This window comes from Manis javanica, chromosome 5 (assembly GCF_040802235.1).
Source record: "Manis javanica isolate MJ-LG chromosome 5, MJ_LKY, whole genome shotgun sequence".
NCBI classification, from domain to species: domain Eukaryota; kingdom Metazoa; phylum Chordata; class Mammalia; order Pholidota; family Manidae; genus Manis; species Manis javanica.
This window is the reverse complement of record NC_133160.1, coordinates 16117781-16135281: the sequence shown is the minus strand read 5'-3', so window position 1 is coordinate 16135281 and position 17501 is coordinate 16117781. Positions and strand designations below refer to the sequence as shown.

The 17501-nt window shown below is 48.9% G+C and overlaps 1 protein-coding gene across 14 annotated transcripts in view; it reads right to left on the bottom strand.

Annotated features, from left to right (window-relative positions):
- Positions 1-17501, bottom strand: part of PTPRT (protein tyrosine phosphatase receptor type T) — a 970716-nt gene that overhangs the window by 43392 nt on the left and 909823 nt on the right. For all 14 annotated transcript variants that reach the window (XM_073236577.1, XM_073236581.1, XM_073236583.1 and 11 more), the window contains one exon: positions 7062-7138. In XM_073236577.1, the coding sequence (XP_073092678.1) occupies positions 7062-7138 (77 nt within the window). The remainder of the gene's footprint in view (positions 1-7061; positions 7139-17501) is intronic.

The following is a 17501-nucleotide window of genomic DNA, read 5'->3' as shown; positions in this document are numbered from 1 at the left end:
ATCACACTTTCTGTCCTGTCAAGATGCATAAGCTGACCAAAGGCCCCCCTTCAGGAGGTAAGTCAGAATTGCCATGTGTGTGGTTTATGGTGACATAGATATGACGTCTCTGAAGTTCTGGATCTACTTTCTGATTCAAAGGCTAGTTTTTGAGTCACTTGTACATTTCTCTACCTCAGCCTTCACTCACTCTCTAAATATTTAATAGGTATCTTCTAATTGCTGGGTACACTCTCGAGATGTTGGGCTGACTGTCAGCACCAACCCAAGGTTAATGCCACAGCCAGAACTGTTGGATTAACCATATGGGACGCAACAGCCTCCCTAAACTCTTCGTTTGAGTGGTCCTATCTTCTTAGTGAGGTTGTCAGCATCTTAAACACATACACTATCTCCTAAGGTTAAAAAAAATTCCCACAGAGCCTTGCATAGTGTGAGACTCAGAGCAAATGCCCCATAAACAAGCCATGGAGAAACTAATCAGAAGGGGAGCATAGCAGGGTGGTAATGTGCCTGACCTCTGGACCTAACTTGCTGGGTTTGAATCCTGCCCCCTGCCCCTTAAAGGCTGTGTGGTCTGGGGTGAGTAACTTAACCTCCTTGTGCTTTAATTGATATATTTTTTTTTTGCTGTAAAATGGGGTAATATCACAGTGCTTATATCACAGAGTTGCTATTAGGATTAAATGAGTCAATATATGACAGTTATTATGTTCCAGGTATAAGTCTAAGATTTAACATAATATAAAAACTTTGCTATTATCATTTTATTGTTCATCTGGCAAGTATTTATTGAGTGCCTGTAAGACTAAAAGTCTATGCTAGCTACTAGGGAGACCTGAGATGGTAAGCCCTTCCCGCCCCTCTGCTCTGCCTGTGAATGTCATAAACTGAGCCCTTTTCTGAGACATGAGAGGTAGAAAGGTGCACCGAGCTATCTGTTCTTGCAAGTCAAGATGGACAGGCTTCTCTGGCTCACAGGAAGGATTAGACTCTGGGAGTTCCCTGAATAGGTTTGGGAACAGAAAACAGTCCCCTGGAGTATGGACATATGTGGTTTCTCAACTGCACCCTCTTTCTCTCACACCCATCATCATTCCTTCTCACAGCCCTTGTCCTCCCTGACCTTGGCCATGGTACCAGCCTCTCGCTGGCCTCCCTGCCTCCAGTCTTTGCCCACAGCCCATCTTCTTCCTGCCAGAGTGAACTTTCCAGGGCACATCTGATCTCATATCCCCACTTAAAGCCTGAAGTGGCTCCCTACTCCCTACACAATAACGCCCACACATCTCAGCTCAGGGCTAATCACCTGCCTCCATCCTCATCACCAGCCTCACCTCCAGCTGTCCTTCTCCATCCCCTTCCTCAGGCCCATGTATCCCTAGGTCCAAGCTTCTTACACTGCACTTCATATGAGATCTCCTTCCCCTGAGCAGTCCTGCAGCGCTTTGCCTATGTCCAGTTAACACACTTAGTATACGTGCTGCAACAGGACTTTTATACTTTCCTCCTCCTGGGCCATGGGACATGCCACCCAGAGCTGAGTGTGCTTTTCAGCAAAGGCTAGTTGGTGGCATACAGGGTGATTATGCCTTCCAGGTTGAGGCACTCACTCCGTTTAATGCATGGGGTTGAAAGACAAAAGACCCTCCGGAGGAAACAGATTTGGAAGATTCTAATATGCTTGAAAGTCAATGGGATGAAATTTTGAGCAAGAAATGCACATTTCAGTTGTGGGGTTAGATGACTTGGCTCATTATTTTGTTCATTCATTTGTTCACTTGGTCATTCAATATTCCATCACCAGGCATAAATGGAGCACCGACTACTAGGCACAAGGTACTGGAAACACAAAAGTGGACCAGATGGACGTAAGCTTCTGAGCTGCTTACAGACGTAACAAACTGGGATGGGGCTGCCAAGGGGAAGAAGTGGGGCTCTGCAGACCTCCCTTGGGGAGTGGACTCAGCCATGGAGGCCAGAGAAGCGTTCTCAAGGTGGTGGCAGTTGGAAGGGCCCCTTGAGCCTAGTTTGGGTATCTCAGCATCCCTGTTATTCCCATTTCTCGCCTTCCGCAGTATTCTGTCTTCCACCACTCTCCCCGTGGCGCACTGGCTGTCTCCCTCTTCTTCAGAAACAGCAGCATGTTTCCATCTTGAGACCTTAGCACCAACCGTTCCCCATACTGGCTGTGTCTGTCCCTAGACAACTGAGCAGTTTGCCCTCCCCCTCCATCCAGGCTTCTGCTAGGAGGTCAGTCAGCTCTGCCGAGATCCCTTCCCTGACCAGCTGTCGGCCTCGTCCTGCTTTCTCTGGTTTGCGTTTCCTCAGGCCACTTGTCACCAAATGGCAGTGTCCTCTGCTTATTCACATGCTCAGTGTCTGTTTCCCAGCAGAATAAGTGTTCCAACAGGGCAGGGCTTGCTCATGGCTGTGTCCACAGCATAGAGAAGTCTGCCTGGGCCACAGCCTTGATAAATGCATATCAAATGCATGCATGCATGCTGCATGCCTGTTTGCACACTGCATCTGAGTAAACAGACCCTCTCTGGACTCCAAACCCCATATGGCACCCAAAGAGAAAACTTTCTAACCATGAGATTCCTCAGGAATAGAGATAAAAGGAAATGCATTACTCAACTGAGGCTCTTCTGGGGATTTGCCAAGAGCTGGTACAGAAAACTTCCTAACCTTAAAAGAACTTTTGAGTTCATTTAAGTCCCACCTGAACAGCATGCAGATCAACTGCAAACCAGCACTGGGCTGGCCTCCATCTGCCTTTGAGCAATGGGAAAGAGGTTTGCATCCAAAATGCATTGATGCCACTCTGTGCTCATGCATCTGTTACTTACTGGGGACCCAGATATTTATTTCCAGACTGGTAATTTATAACAGATTCAAGTGGCCAGTATGTTCTGGGGTATGCAAACAAACCTGCCAGTGGGATGGTTCAGAAGGTAGTGGTACCAGAGCCTCTGGAGGCATAGACAGGGCTGGCCCCATCCACCTCATTAGCCAAGTGGAGTTGTTTCAATGGATCGTCGAGATCCAATTGTGGATAAATGATTCTAGCACTGGCAGTTAGCTCTTTGAAGAGCCTGGAGGATTTAGGCTGGAGTGGAGACCAGGACAGAGGGGTGAGGACCTGAATAGCTGTCTAGGTTGTATCTTGCTAGGAATCCCCATAGGGTCTAGAGGGATTTTAACTTTGCTGGAGTCTATAGCAGGTGCATGATTTACACGGTTACCCCCATGCCACCCCATACTGTAACAGCATGTCACAGTGTGTCAGGAGGGGTTGTGCTCAGTGTGTCTACTCTGTCCTTCCATTTCTGTCTCTGGTGTTCCATGCTCTGCTCCGAGCTGTGGATGCTGACCTGTATGGACAGCACCATGGGCCTCCATGGCCTCTGGCATCTAACTGGGTTCGATCAATGAGGAGCAGAAGCAGGAGCTCTGAGACATAGGGTGGTAGGAGGGTTTGCTCTTCTAGGAGTCCCCTGTGAGGTCATGGGGTGGCCTTGACCCTATCTCAGGCTGCAGATCCTCTCCAGTAGCCCTCTCATTACGGTGAGTGAGCCTCTGTTTCCAAACGGAAGCCTCACAGTTACCACATTCTTGCAGGGTAACATTATTATCCCATTTTACAGATATCAGAAGGAGTGAATAATTAGGCTATAGGACCATTAAGCTAGTAAGCAGGGAGGCTTGGAGTCCACAGGCCCCACAAGGATTGAACCTCCTGACTCCAGTCTCATGAACCCTTGGCTCTACCCACTGGGATCCAGCACCGAGTGTTACTGTCAGTACAGACATTGCAGTGACTCATTTGCATTTAAAGCAATTCTGCTTGCTGCCTGTAACATATCATTGTGCACCCTGGCTCTGACTATAGTCAGCTGCTCATCCAACTTTGGACTGAGTATCTATCTAGGAAAGTGACTTTCAGACACACAGATACACAGACACACAGCTCTACCACTCAGATGACGAATGCCAGATAGGGCAACTTGGGCTGGCAGAGCTACATGGGCCATGGCCTCCAGGGCTGCCACATTCACTCAGCTGTAGACAAGGTCAAGGGGAAATGGAAGGAAATAATGCAGTCTGGTTCAGCAGGTGTTGACTGAGTGCCTGCCATGTGCTGGGTGCGAGGCGGTGTCTGGGAACGGGAGGGGAAGGACAGAAGGGGGAGCCCTGGCCTGGAGTCATCTGGGTTTGGTTCTTAGTCTGGTTTCTGCCACTGACCAGCTGCATGGCCTTGGACAAGCCTGGCAATTTCTTTAAACCTCAGCTTGCCTATCTGGAAAATGGGGTTGATTACCTAGTTTGGAGGGCGATAGAGAGGTCTTGATAAATGACTCATTTAAAACCACCTATAGGGTCCAAGAGTGACTCATTTAGGGCCACTAGCTGTTGCTGTTGCTTTACTGTTACTGTTAAAGCCAGCAGGGCACGGCAGGTGCGGGGAGGTGCCCCTGGTTCCAACTCCTGCTCCCACCCCCTTTACATCCTAGCAGTGTGATTCTGGGTAAGTCATGTGACTGATCAAGATCCTCTGCCTACTCATCTGGACATGGGTAGTAATGAGTGGCCCTTTGCAAGGCTGTGGGACTAGGTAAGGTACTGTTGGTATATGAGAAGTAACAAACACTTCTTAGGTGACTATCAGTCCTTCTTGTCTGGAGGGCTCCTACTCACTGGCTGAGACAGTACTGTGCCACCTCCCCCAGGAAGCCTTCACTGACCCTACCCCCATCTCAAGGGTTTGATTTTTCCTTTATGTTCCCACAATTCCTGCTCTGGGAGGGTCTCTTTTCAAACAGACTTGAGTCCCTTTTAAGATCTGTATTTCCAGCCCACTGTGGGGGATCTGCTCAGTGTTTGTGACATGAGTACCAGATGCGTGAGGGAAAGGCCGAAGGTGTGCTGGGTGGGCGCCCCAGGTGCTTCCTCCAGGCTGGAGACAGAGGCTGCCCTGGACTGGCCCTCTCCTCGTGAGCCTTCCTGGAAGGGCCACGATGACAGAGACGTGTCTATCTGGACCTCCACTAAAGATCTGGCCCCATTCCTGACCCTCTGTTAGCCAGAGTCTGGGTGGGAGCTCAAAAGCACTCCCTGTGTTTCACAAGAGGATACTCAGTGTAGGGAGTTGTCTGTAGGTAGAGGCGGAGCTGAGATGCAAATGGGGGCAGCCCAGAGCTCACCACAGCAGGAGGCCACGACCATCCCCAGGACTAGCAGAGGATGCAAGACAGAAGTGCCGGGGCCCAGGAGCCCAGGAGCTGGGCCGCCTGCAATGGGTGGGACTCTGGCAGCCTGCTGGATAGGGCTGGAGCCACAGGTGGGACGTGGGCACACCAGGGCTGCTGCCAAGGAAGACAGAGAGATGTGCGGCCTCTCCCTGCCCTCCACGTCCCCACCTTCCAGCAACACCTCCCTCTCAGGGGTCAGCTGGCTCTCCTCTCTGCTTCACATATGCACACACACAAGACACACACCCACAGGCACACACCACACAGAGGCACACACAGGCACACAAGCTCACACAGAGACACGCAGACACACACATTCATATACAGAGAAACACTCCCACTTACAGACACTCAGCTCACCCACAGACATACTCACAGGACACCCACTCTCACATACAGACACACAGTCACACTCACAGATGCACACACTCGCACAGACAGACATAGATTCACACAGACACACACACACATCAGCAATGCAGAGCAGAACGGGGAAGGACTGGAAGAGGTCTGAGGGCAGACAGGTAAATGACTAACACAAGGCTCAATACATACTTGTTGAACCAATGAATCATCTGGTGCCGCCTGGGTTAGGAGGAATTCAGAAGCACGTCACTGCATTTTATAGTTTGTCTATAAAAGCACATGGCAGTCAGAGGGGGCAAGGTGGATCTCTGAGCCACTTAAGTCAAGGCCCTGGGGCTCCTGGCCAAGGTCCTGAGAAGCCTGACTTGTGTCAGCCAAGCCCTGATGTCCATCGGGCCCCAGAGGCCATGCTGCCCCCTTGGGAACTGTCTCACTTTCGTGGCCACCCACCTGTCTGGTCTCCCGCTGCACTGTGGCCCTTCCTCAATAGTCTCTGGAACACTGAAGTGGGTCTTTCTAACTGGGTGCCTTGATCCCAGACTCTCCCTGCTCTGGTCTGTCTTACCCTTGGCGATAGATCAATCATCCAAAGCTCAGCTCTGAACTGGTCACCTCCTTGATCAAAACTTTTGATAGCTTCCTCTTGCCAACAGAATAAAGTCCAACTTCCTAAGTTTGATCACAAACCACCAACAATCTAGCTCCCACCTTATTTTCTACTATTCCCATGATAATGTCTCTGCTCCCCTCAAACTCAACTGCTACACACTGTCTGCTTCCAGCTGCTACACCTCGGCTTGTGCTGCTTTCTCTGACCACAGGCCCATCTTCCCGATCTTTGATTAAAAATTCTACCTGTGCTTGAAGCTTTGGTTCACATCGCGTTTTGCATTCCTGATGGAAGAAGCGATTCCCCCCGCCCCCCACCTCTGAATCCCTGCAGCATTTTATCTCAACTTATGACACTTAGACTTTCCATTTTGCCCTGGAATTATTGATGTGAACAGCTTATCTTCCTGCTAAAGTTTTAGAGGGTAGAGACCAAGGCATTTTTGGTCGGATGGTTTCCACAGCATCCAGCATACATTAGGCACTTTAAAATCTTGGTCGCATACATGTAAATATGGCTGTACCTTCAAATGAATGAATGGATGGGCAAATAGACACACATCCAAATGAATGAGTGGGTGAATAAACAAGACTGACTGTTGTCCTGGGACCATGCAGAGCAGGCTACTTCAGCCAGCCGGAAAGAGACTGCAGCTTGGTAGATTATCAACTTAGATTATGCTAGTTACATGCTTTGGGGAGGAGCCAGACCACCCTGGATATGTTCTGGGAAGACCACCTTCTGGGGAACAGGCTGGGGGACAGCCCCATATCCTGAGCTTGCTGCAGCCAACCCCAGAACCCAGCTTCCCGACCCGTGAAGACCCTTACATCAATGTAGTTGGCATTGATGTAGTCGGAGTGTGGGTCTCCATCCAGCACCAGCAGCCGCACTCGGGAATGGTCATCTGCAGAAAGAGCAGAAAACAAGGGGGTGGGTGACAGGAGGCCTGTGAGCGAGGAGCCAGCACTGCCCTCCTTCAGAGCTACCACTTAGTAACTACCACTGGCATTTGAGCATCTGCCATTGAGCTACATGGGATGCCACTTTTCTTAGTTATCATGGGGAGGAAGCAAGTAGAGAGACTAGGTGGGAGGTCTAAACTGTTCCTTTAGGTGGGTGGGAGCATGGGGAGTGAAGTCGGGGAGGAGTTTGAAGTTAACCTTTATGGAGTTCAAGGTGGGTGCCAGAGACTTTGCATACATTATCTCACTCAATCACGTATTCCTCAAAATAGCTCTATCAATGGTTATAAAATACTATAATGATGGAGTACTTCTATTCTTTCTATTCCACAGAAGGAGAAAGTGGGGTTCAGAAATGTTAAGCAAATTTCCAACATTACAAAGCCTGTAAATGGTAGAGCTGGGCCTCTGTCTGTCTGACCCTGAACGCCTGCTCTGTCCACACTATGTGCTGTCTCTGGATCTCTAGCATCTCATAGATACTGCTTCTGGAGTCAGGGTGAATGGCTGGTCCCCAATCCTGCAGTGTCCCAGCCCCAGAGAATGGAACTTCCTGGGACACATCCCACCGAGCAGTGATTCAGACAAGGTTCGGCATGTGAGTCTGAGTCCGGCATGTGAGTCTGAGCTCAAGCTGTCAAGCTTTGTTCTAGTGGTTATGAAAACTATAAGCTGTGAGAAAGTGAAAGTGCATATTGTGCTTTCACTCATTGGTCTCACGAATGACTTTTCATTTCAAAAATCTTCTATATTTATTGAGTTATGCCTGCCCTTTGGGTCTATAGCTTTGGAAATGGAGATGCTGGTTTCAACTGTTCAAAGGGAATTTTCTTTAATAAACAATGAAATTTAAAATCGGAAAGTAAAAACAATTAAAAAGAAAACAAAAACAAACTTCTTTCTTTCAGTTAAATATTCTTAAAGATGAAAGGTGCCTCCTACCACCAGGTGATGGCGTTTGCCAATATCTCCTCTTTTCTTTATGAGGAACACATTTTCTGACCACCTACTATGTACAGGGTTGGTGAAGGGACTATGAAAGCGTTAGCAAAATGATACTCAAACTTTAGGAGTTTGTCAATGTTGTGGGGGAGACATACTATGCATACAAGTGGAACTTTAAGGTCTAGAATGTGGAGAATAGCAGGCTTTGTGCAATGATACATGAATGAAGAACTAAGAGTGAGCAAGTCTTGACCAATGGATGATGAGGAAGGGTGTGTCCAACTGAGGGAGCATCAAGAATGAAGGCAGAGATCCCGAAAAGGCAAGAACACTGAAGGAGCAGAAGACAGTTCCTGTCTTGTGAACACAGAGACGGAAGGATCAGCCATGGAAGAGCAGACAAGAAGAGCAAGGCAGGCGGCTGGGTCACAGAGGGCTCTTTATGCCCTGTCAACGCACTTAGATGCAAATAACCACACTTGGCTCTGCAGGGCATCGAAATGCAGACTCTTATTTTCTGAGATGGTGAAACACTATTTTAGTATGAAAGACCAAGATTCATTCCCATAGGGGCTAACCTGTGGCAAGTAGAATACACTGGTGATATGATGAACAGAGCCGAGGGTCAGATCGGGGTTCATATCTTAGTTCCATCCCTTAGGGAGTCAACTGCCCTCTCTTAAAGCCTTGAGTTCCTTAGCAAAATGGAGCCAATACTATACAGTTCACAGAATGTTGGGACGATTAAATGAAAAAATGCAGGCATGCAAATTGTGAGGACATTAAAAGAATGAAAAGACAAAATACAGACTGGGAGAAAATATTTGCAGAAGACATATCTGATAAGGGACATGTAATAACATACAAAGAACTCTTAAAACAACATAATAACAACACACAAAGAACTCTTACAACTCAACAGTAAGAAAACGAGACCCAGTTAGAAAATGGGCAAAAGTTCTGGACGGACACCTCACCTAAAGAAGATACACAGATGGCAAATAAGCACTGAAAAGATGTTGACCATCATGTGTCATTAAGGAATTGAAAAGCAAAACAATGAGATATTTAAACACACCTACTAGAATAGCCAAAATCCAGAACACAGACAGCACCAAATGCTGGTAAGGATGTGGAGCAATAGGCACTCTCATGCATTGCTGGTGGGAAAGCAAAATGGTACAGCTACTTTGGAAGACATCTTGGCAGATTCTTCCCAAACTAAACATACACTTATATGATCCAGTAATTGCTGTCTCTGGTATTTACCCAAATGAGTTGAAAACTGACCACACAAAAACCTGTACTTGAATGTTTACAGCAGTTTTACTCACAAATGCTAAAACTTAGAAAAAAAAAGATGTTCTTCAATAGATGAATGGATAAACAAAGTGTGGTATATCTACAGAATGGAATATTATTCAGTGATATAAATAAGTGAGTTATCAAGCCATGAAAAGACATGGAAGAAACTTAAATAAATTCTGCTAAGGGAAAAAAGCCAGTCTGAAAAGGCTTCATAGTGTCTGATTCCAACTCTACAACATTCTGGAAGAGGCGGAACTATGAACACAGTAAGAAGGTCAGTGGTTGCCAGGGACTTGTGGGGAAGGATGAACAGGTGGAGCACACAGGAGTTTTAGGACAGCAAAACTTTCTGTATGATACTGCAGTGGTGGACATGTGTCCTTGTATATTTTTCAAATCCTATGTAACTTCAAAATACAAAGAGTAGACTCTAATGTATACTGTGGACTTTAGCTAATAATGAGGGATCAATACTAGTTCATCAATTATAACAACTGTATCACACTAATACAGGATATTAATAATAGGGGAAACTGAATGTGGGTGGGAGGGAGAGATATCCCCGTATGGGAACACCCTGGATATTCTGTTCAATTTTTTGAAACCTAAAACTGCTCTTAAAAAAAAAAAAAACAGTGCTCACACAGTGTCTGGTACACAGCAGGTGCTTAATAAATGGCTGTTCTTGTCTGGATGTGAGGCAGGCAGTGAGCTGATGGCAGAGACACTTAGAAACACTCTGTGCTCCTCATTCGCCCTCCTGTGCTAAGTGTAAACCCATCTTTAGAGGCACAGAGCTATTGTGTGTACTCTTTAAAAGGGCAGGTTTCAGCCAGAGGTCCCCCAAGAAGGCATCTCAAGGAATAGCGGTGACTTCATGGTTTGTTTATTCCTTCTCGGAGATGCTAATATCATTCTGTGTCCCTTTCTTCTTCTAACTTTATATAATTAGAAGGAAAACAAATTGTGTTTATCCATACACACATGGAGAAAGATGGGGCAGCAGGGGATGTGAAGGAGTTTATACAAGGTAATTTACAAGCAGCCCAGGACGTTCATCATGCTCTGCCTACATTTTGCAAGCTGGAGAAACATCTAATTTGGTACTCCTCGTTCGATATTCAAGACAAGGAGAGGCATTAAGAAGAGTCATATAGAGGAGAAGAGAACTCCTCAGTGGTGTGGAAGAAGGGGCAGGAGCCTGGCTGAGGCGGGAAACGGGCAAGACCTGGCTTGCGGGGAGGACGGAACCAGAGGCAGTAGCTCCCGAACACAACTCCAGGGGAACAGAAATGTCGTTCTCTGGCATCAATCTGCTCCCTGCAGGATAACGACAAAGACCAGTGGTATGTTGGAAAATGTTTTAAAAATGGCTCTCCAGAGCAAAGAAAAGCCCTGACATAGAATGTCTGCTGATTTCTGCAGTATAAATACTCTTACCAGGACTGACTTCAAACTACCAACGTGGCATCAGCTTGCTCACAAAATTCCTGAAAATCTAACTATCTGTTCTTGCAAGGTACTGCGAATCAGCTCAGGACACCACGGACAGAGAAAACAGCACTGCCAGACCCCACAATGCCTTGCATGATCTGATGGTGTGGGATCTGCTCCCCTCCCAACAACCTCATGCTCCCCTCCCAACACACTGTCCTGATAATTGTGCTCTTTTTTCAGTTGCTCAAATGTACAATGTCTGTACTGAGCAGCGGCCCTTGCACGTGGTATAGGGGAACAACCCCAACCCCACAAGCCTGGCAATGCCTCATTCTTCAGCTCTCAGCAATATGTTCCTTCCTCAGGAAGCCTCCTTTGATTTCCCTGTACAGATTCTGAGCACTCCCTACACTTCTGTTCAGAGCATTTAGAGCAGTTGTATTTCTGTGACTGTCTGATTAACCCCTCCACACCCTACTTAAGGAAGGGCACTCTATTTACTGAACTCTACAGTGTGTGGCACACAGCAGGCACTCAATAGTTATCTGTCCAATAAATGAATTCATATTTGTATTCAAAATTCTGAGAACTAGAAAGGGCAGGGCTCCCTACTTACAGCCATACAGCTGGCCTGAGACCCAAGGCTCTTTTGTCTACACAAGGCTGGCAGAGTGGGCATGGAGTCTATTCTTCTATCGTTCCTCTCTCCATAGCTGGTTCCTTATGTCCCCTGCAGATTCAGCCTGTCCTGTCCCAAGATTGGCCACCAATTCTTGCATTTAGCAGGAGAGAGGTAAGTACCAGGTAGGTGCTGGAGGCAGGTCTGTCACACACAAATCTTACCTGGGGCCAGTTAGTTACCTTCCCAGAGACCTTCTCAGAGACTTCCCAACTGTAATATCAAAATCATATCTACCTTTGCAGACTTGCTGCAAGGATTCAAAGAGGTAAGATATGAGAGCACCTCGTGTGTTGTAAGAAATAAACATAAATATGTAAATTAAGTTTTATTAGTATTCCAGATCAGTGGTTCTCAAAATGCAGTCCCTTGGCCAGCAGCATCGGCAATGCCTGGGAACTTGTTACAAATGCACATTTTTGAGTCCCAGCCCAGATCCTCTGAATCAGAAACTCCAGCATTATGTATTTTAACAAGCTCTCCAGGAGATTCTTATGCACACTCAGGTCTGAATGTGAGACCGATGTTCAGTTCTTTAGCACAGAGGTGCCCTGAATGCTTCAATTTGTCTTGGCAAAGACCACAGACCTACTGGAACCGGCTGTGAGACTAGAAACCCCTCTTCCACTAGGAGGTGAGGTAGAGAGATTTACCTGCGTGGAGTGCATAAGATGTTTCAGGTACTATTCTAGACGCCTGAGGATGCTATGCCCATTGATTCTCAGAGTAACCCTGTGAGATGTAGAACATCACCCCATTTTATGGGTGAGACTCAAGGCTCCAAGAAGTTGAACAACTCAGGGGCAGGTGTCAAGATTGAGAGCTTCCTTATAGAGTGGTGGGTTCCCTGCCCTTCCTGGAACCCCAAGACCACCCACAACCTCCACACCCCTTCCATGATTCCAACACTACCCCCCACCGACCAGAGCGGGGCTTGGTTTCCTCCTTTGCACAGTTCTAACCCTCAGAACAAACCACAGCCCCTTCACCCTTCCTCCATCATCAACGGTAACCCAATAAATGGGCCTTCTCAAGTCTCATTCACTTAAAGACTCACTTCAGAGAGGTGGGGCTGGGCAGGGAATATCATTTGGATATGCGGTGTTCTTTCCTCCTGTCTTCTGGGCAATGAGGAGGGGAAAGAAAAGGAGCCATTTTTTAGAGAAAAGAGATTGGACTCATTACAATGAATTGTGGGGCTGAAAAATTGTTTCCTAGAAGTATTGGAAATGTTAATGCCATCATCCTGCATGAGTGCTTAGGGAGGAGGCAGGTAATTCCGCCCAGACTGCCTGGGCACCTCATTGAAACTAAAGGTCTGCATGTTCAATCTTGATTGAATTACCATCATCAAGGGAGAGGGTGGCGGTAGTGGGAGAGGCGAAAGGCCCAACAATTTGCGCATCTCCTTGTTCTGCCCATTCCAGCCCAGCTGCGGGTGGGCAGCTCCCCTCATTCCACGAGGAGAAAACTTTGGGTGTCAGCATAGAGGGGCAGAGCGCTGAGAGAGTTAGAGGCACAGTGGCCCACTCAGTGAATTTATTGTCTCATTTGAAGCGGGCTGTCCAGCCCACCCCCGGTAAAAGAATGTTCTAAACGAAGGCAGGAAGGTTTCGTATTTGGATCCTTTGGAAGCAGAGGTGGAGACAAGGATTTGAGGGCAAGTGGTTGATTTGGGAGATGAGCCCGGGGAAACTCTGCAGGGGAGTGGAAGTGAGACGGAGAAAGTAAGGAATCCAAAAAGGGTTTGTCAGCAAGCCAATTACCACCACACACAATGGGGCTTCATCCTCTTAGGGAACTCTGGGAAATAGTGTAAAATATGCCCCTCTGAGTGATTCTGCCTCAGGGGACAGGGACTGTTAATTTCCCAGCCTTTCTGGCCAGTCATGCGAGCAGGCAGAGGGCTCCGTTGGCCAGAACAGGCCCCCTGATAAACAAGGGGGTGATTTCTGCACCGGGATGGGTCTGTAGGGCCCAGGCAAGGGCAATCCTCAGAGAATGGAGGCAGGAGGAGGGGGCACCAAATAAGGCACCCATTTGGTCACCCCAGTGCCATCTCCCTAGGAACTGGCAGGGAAACTGTTGTGAGAAAGAGCCTCTGGCTTGGTCCGAACCCAAGTTCCTCCCCAAAAATGAGAACGGCCTCTCTGAGGGGCCCCTGCAGTCTGCCATCAGCTGTGAGGCCGGAGCCTTTGGCACAGTCTCCCTAAGAGCATGAGTGTGTCTTGATGCAGAGGGACTCCTTGGGAGGCGGGACACAGCACGGCACCTGGCAGGAGCCCAGAGCTCTGGCCAAGGGCTGGCCAACAGACTCGCTGTGTGGCCCTGGGCAGGGGCTCTACATCTCTGGACCATTGCTTCCTGTCTGCAAACTCAAAGAGGCTAGACTAAGTCTTATCAAGATTTAAAGGTTTACCCACCAGATTCAGATTCAATATTCATTCATTGGAATTTGCCCTTATTGCACTGAGAGATGAGGAGCCGAGGGTCAGAGGGATGCGGTGACCTCACTGGAGGTCATAAACCAGGTAGAGGGCAGAACTGAGATGCTATCCTGGGTCTGCCTGACTCCATGTCCAATAGTCCAGTGCACCTGAGTCCAGTGGCTTGTCTTAGATTAGGGGAAAAGAAGTCTAAGGAAGTACACTGGGTACTGTGTGGGCCTTCAGACCCGCCCTACAGCTTTCTGCATCTGCATCTCTAATCCAAGAGGCTGACCTCTGTGAACGAGGTAACGAGGTAGGGGTTCTCAAGCTCAAGCGCGCATCAGTGTCGCCTGGAGAGCTTTTGAAACACAGAGGGCTGGGCCCCACTCCCAGAATTTCTGATTTAGTAGGTGAGGGGTGTAGCCCGAGAACGAGCATTTCCAGCAGGTTCTCAGGTGAGGCCAGCACCACTGCCCCAGGGAACACACGTTGAGAACCACTGGGCCAGGTCTCCAGCTTCCCTCATCCTCTGGCTCTTGGTTGAGTATGGCCAATGGAACACACAGGCAGACGCTGGACGAAGAGAGGACAGTGCGACCAAGGTGCTTATTCCTTCGGCTCCCTTTGCTGGGGTCGCCACGGGCTGACTGCAGAGCCGCTAAAGGCGGGGCTGGCAGGCAGGGTGCCTGTCTTCGGTGGGTCCTGGTAACCTCTCCCTGCCGCATCCTCTGGGCCTGGGGGTGGCATTTGCATTATTCCTTGTAGCCTCCCACATAGAGCTCATACCTTTATAAAAAAAAAATCACTTGATTCAACTCTCCTCAAATCACCCCCATTTTGAAGGTCCCATCTGTTTCCTGCTGGGACCCCCGTGGACCTCAGAAGGGAAGCCTCATTGTACAGAGTTTGCAGCCCCTGAGACCGCTTCCTCTCCTCAGCCTACTTTCCTCCTGCCAATCTGGGCAGTCGCCTTGAGACCCCGCTCGTGGGAGGGCTTCCGTATTCTGGAAACTTCCGCTGCCCACAGTCCCTGCCCAGAGCTCCTTGAAAGCAAAGAATTCTTTGTTCCGTTTCCTCACCCATTTCCTTCCCCTTCACTTCCTTTCCATTTCTACTCCCTGGAAACCCCACTGTCTCTGTTATTAAATTCTAAGCAGGCTCATTTGGAAGAAAGGGCTTATTTAGCCAAGGTTTCTCTCTCATTGTTTCATTTGCAGGCAGCGCCCTCCCCCTCAACTTTCCCCCTTTAATCTTTTCTGCTCTCGCTGGCCCGGGCCTTTGTCCTGCGCTCCAGCCTCCCAGTACTCTCGGTTCCTTAAGATGCTAATCACACCCGGCTTGCTTCTTGTGCCAAGAATATTTCTATTTATCAGGCCACCGCAGACTTTGCCTTAGGGAGGGACACATACAAGGGCAGGAACACTTTTCAATCCTCGGGGCTGTTTCCCCTTCACTGTTCTCATTTCAATTTCAGGACTTTTCTTCTCCTGGTTCCCCTGCATGGCCTGCCCCACTTTTGAACTCGCTGGTTACCTCGGTACTGTCTCCTTTCAGGACTGACTGCAGACTAGCGCCGGCCACCCCGGGTTGTAGAATTACTGACCCTTAGATTAAAAATGAGATTCAGGCTTACTGAAGCCCTTCAAGGGGGTTCCATGAGGTGTTTGAATTCCCTCTGCCTCGGTTTCCCAGTATATGTAAGTATATGTAAGATGAGGATCCCAGGGCAGGTAGGCCAAACAAGAGAAGTGGGCACCAGTAGGAAAGGGGGTCGGGAGGGCAGCTCCTAAAGGGATAACAGCAGCGTGTCCCCCAAGGAAACTGGAGGAGAGCAGAACACACACTCAGTGGAGGGGAAGATGGGCAACTTCATGGTCCCGGGATAGACTGCTTTGTGCATCTTGCCCTGGCTTTGGAGATAGTCCCCAAGCAAAGAGGTACAGACGGGGAAGGACAAGGATGAAGTAAGTGAGGCACCTGCTCTCAGGGTTGGGCAGCTGCAGGGTTGATAGCTGGCAGGGGAGGGTAGGACACTCCCTGAATGTTGTAGGCTGGGTGTCTCACCTGCCTCACCCTCGTCCTGGCCTTGGATGCTGGTACCACCAGCTGGTGTTACTGCACAGTGACGTGGTGAAGCTGGGTGGGACCCTGACATATCTTCTGCGTCCCCCGTGATGGCGTTCTAACCCCTTTCATTGATTCTCCTGCCTGGAATCCTGCCTTCTCAGATGCAGCTCTCAGAACAGAGAGGATTTTCTCCTCCTCTCCCCCTCTCCCCTTCTTGGGTCCCATTTCTCTGCTCTCCTCATTCAAGTTCAGTACCTTCTTCCCTACTGGAATATCATTGTTGCAAGTGTTGCCTTGATCTAGGCTTCCTGGGTGGTCTCTCCCTAATTTGGGAAACCAGAAGGGAGACACCCATGGCTCAAGTCCTTTGGGGTCTTGCAGGGAGTCTGCTTTCCAACATTCAGTTCCTATTTGCTGAGCACCAATCAAATGCCACAGTTGGGGACACGAAGTGCAAGACAGTCATGGTCCTGCTGTCCCAGAGCATCTGTGCTAGTGAGGAAGACAGGCAGCTAACAGTCAGTCGCCGAGGCATCTCAAAGCACAATGATAAGAAGCTGTGCACCAAACTCCAGGAGGGAAGAGTGGGGGTCTGACCGCATTCCAAGGGTCAGAAGAATTCCCCAAGGGAGTGATGACTGAGCTGAGATCTGAAGAGCATGTAAAACTCCGTGGAGCAAAGAGAGGCAGGAAGGGCACTTGAGATAGAGAACTGAAAGTGCAAGAGTCCCGGATCTCACTAGGTGTGGAAAGGTCAAGGGACTGAATGAAGGTCAGTGCAGCTTAACTGAGGAGACCATGATGGAAGGGACGCTGGTGTGAAAGGAAATGGGATGGCAGCTGCAGGCCTTTGGACAAGGAATGCTTAAGGGTGAGGGGAAGTCATCTGAGGAGTTTTCAGTGGGAAAATGCCACAGTCAAGCTATGTTTTGAGGAGGTCCCTCTGGCTTCTGTGAGAGATCAGACAGGCATCAAGGTGGGTATCAAATCCAACATGGAACAACCAGCATAAAGGCTGGGCAGAGTCCAGGTACGATCTGAGGGTGTCTTGGGCAAAGGTGCTGAGTGCAAAGTGAAGCGCCCCCACCAGTAAGATGGTGAACTTCCAGCTTCTCTTCAGGGTCCTCGGTTCCCGCCGGCGCCACCTGAAGCCCAATCACCTCTCGCCCCCCTCCCAATCCCAGCACCTAGCCAATAGACACCAGCCCCGTAGAAGTAACACCACAATCACCCCATGCCCCTTCTATATAACCCAGCACCTTTCCCTAATAAAGCGGATTTCTCCGGTGAATTGCTGCTGTGTGTCGCTCCTTTCCTTTCATTGGTGCCGAAACCCGGGAGACGGGACACCCCAACTGGGCCCTGTCTTCCCCCCAACACCAGCAGCAGCTTGCCCTCGTCCTCTTTTTCCGGCACTGGCTCATCACACTCACCACTCCT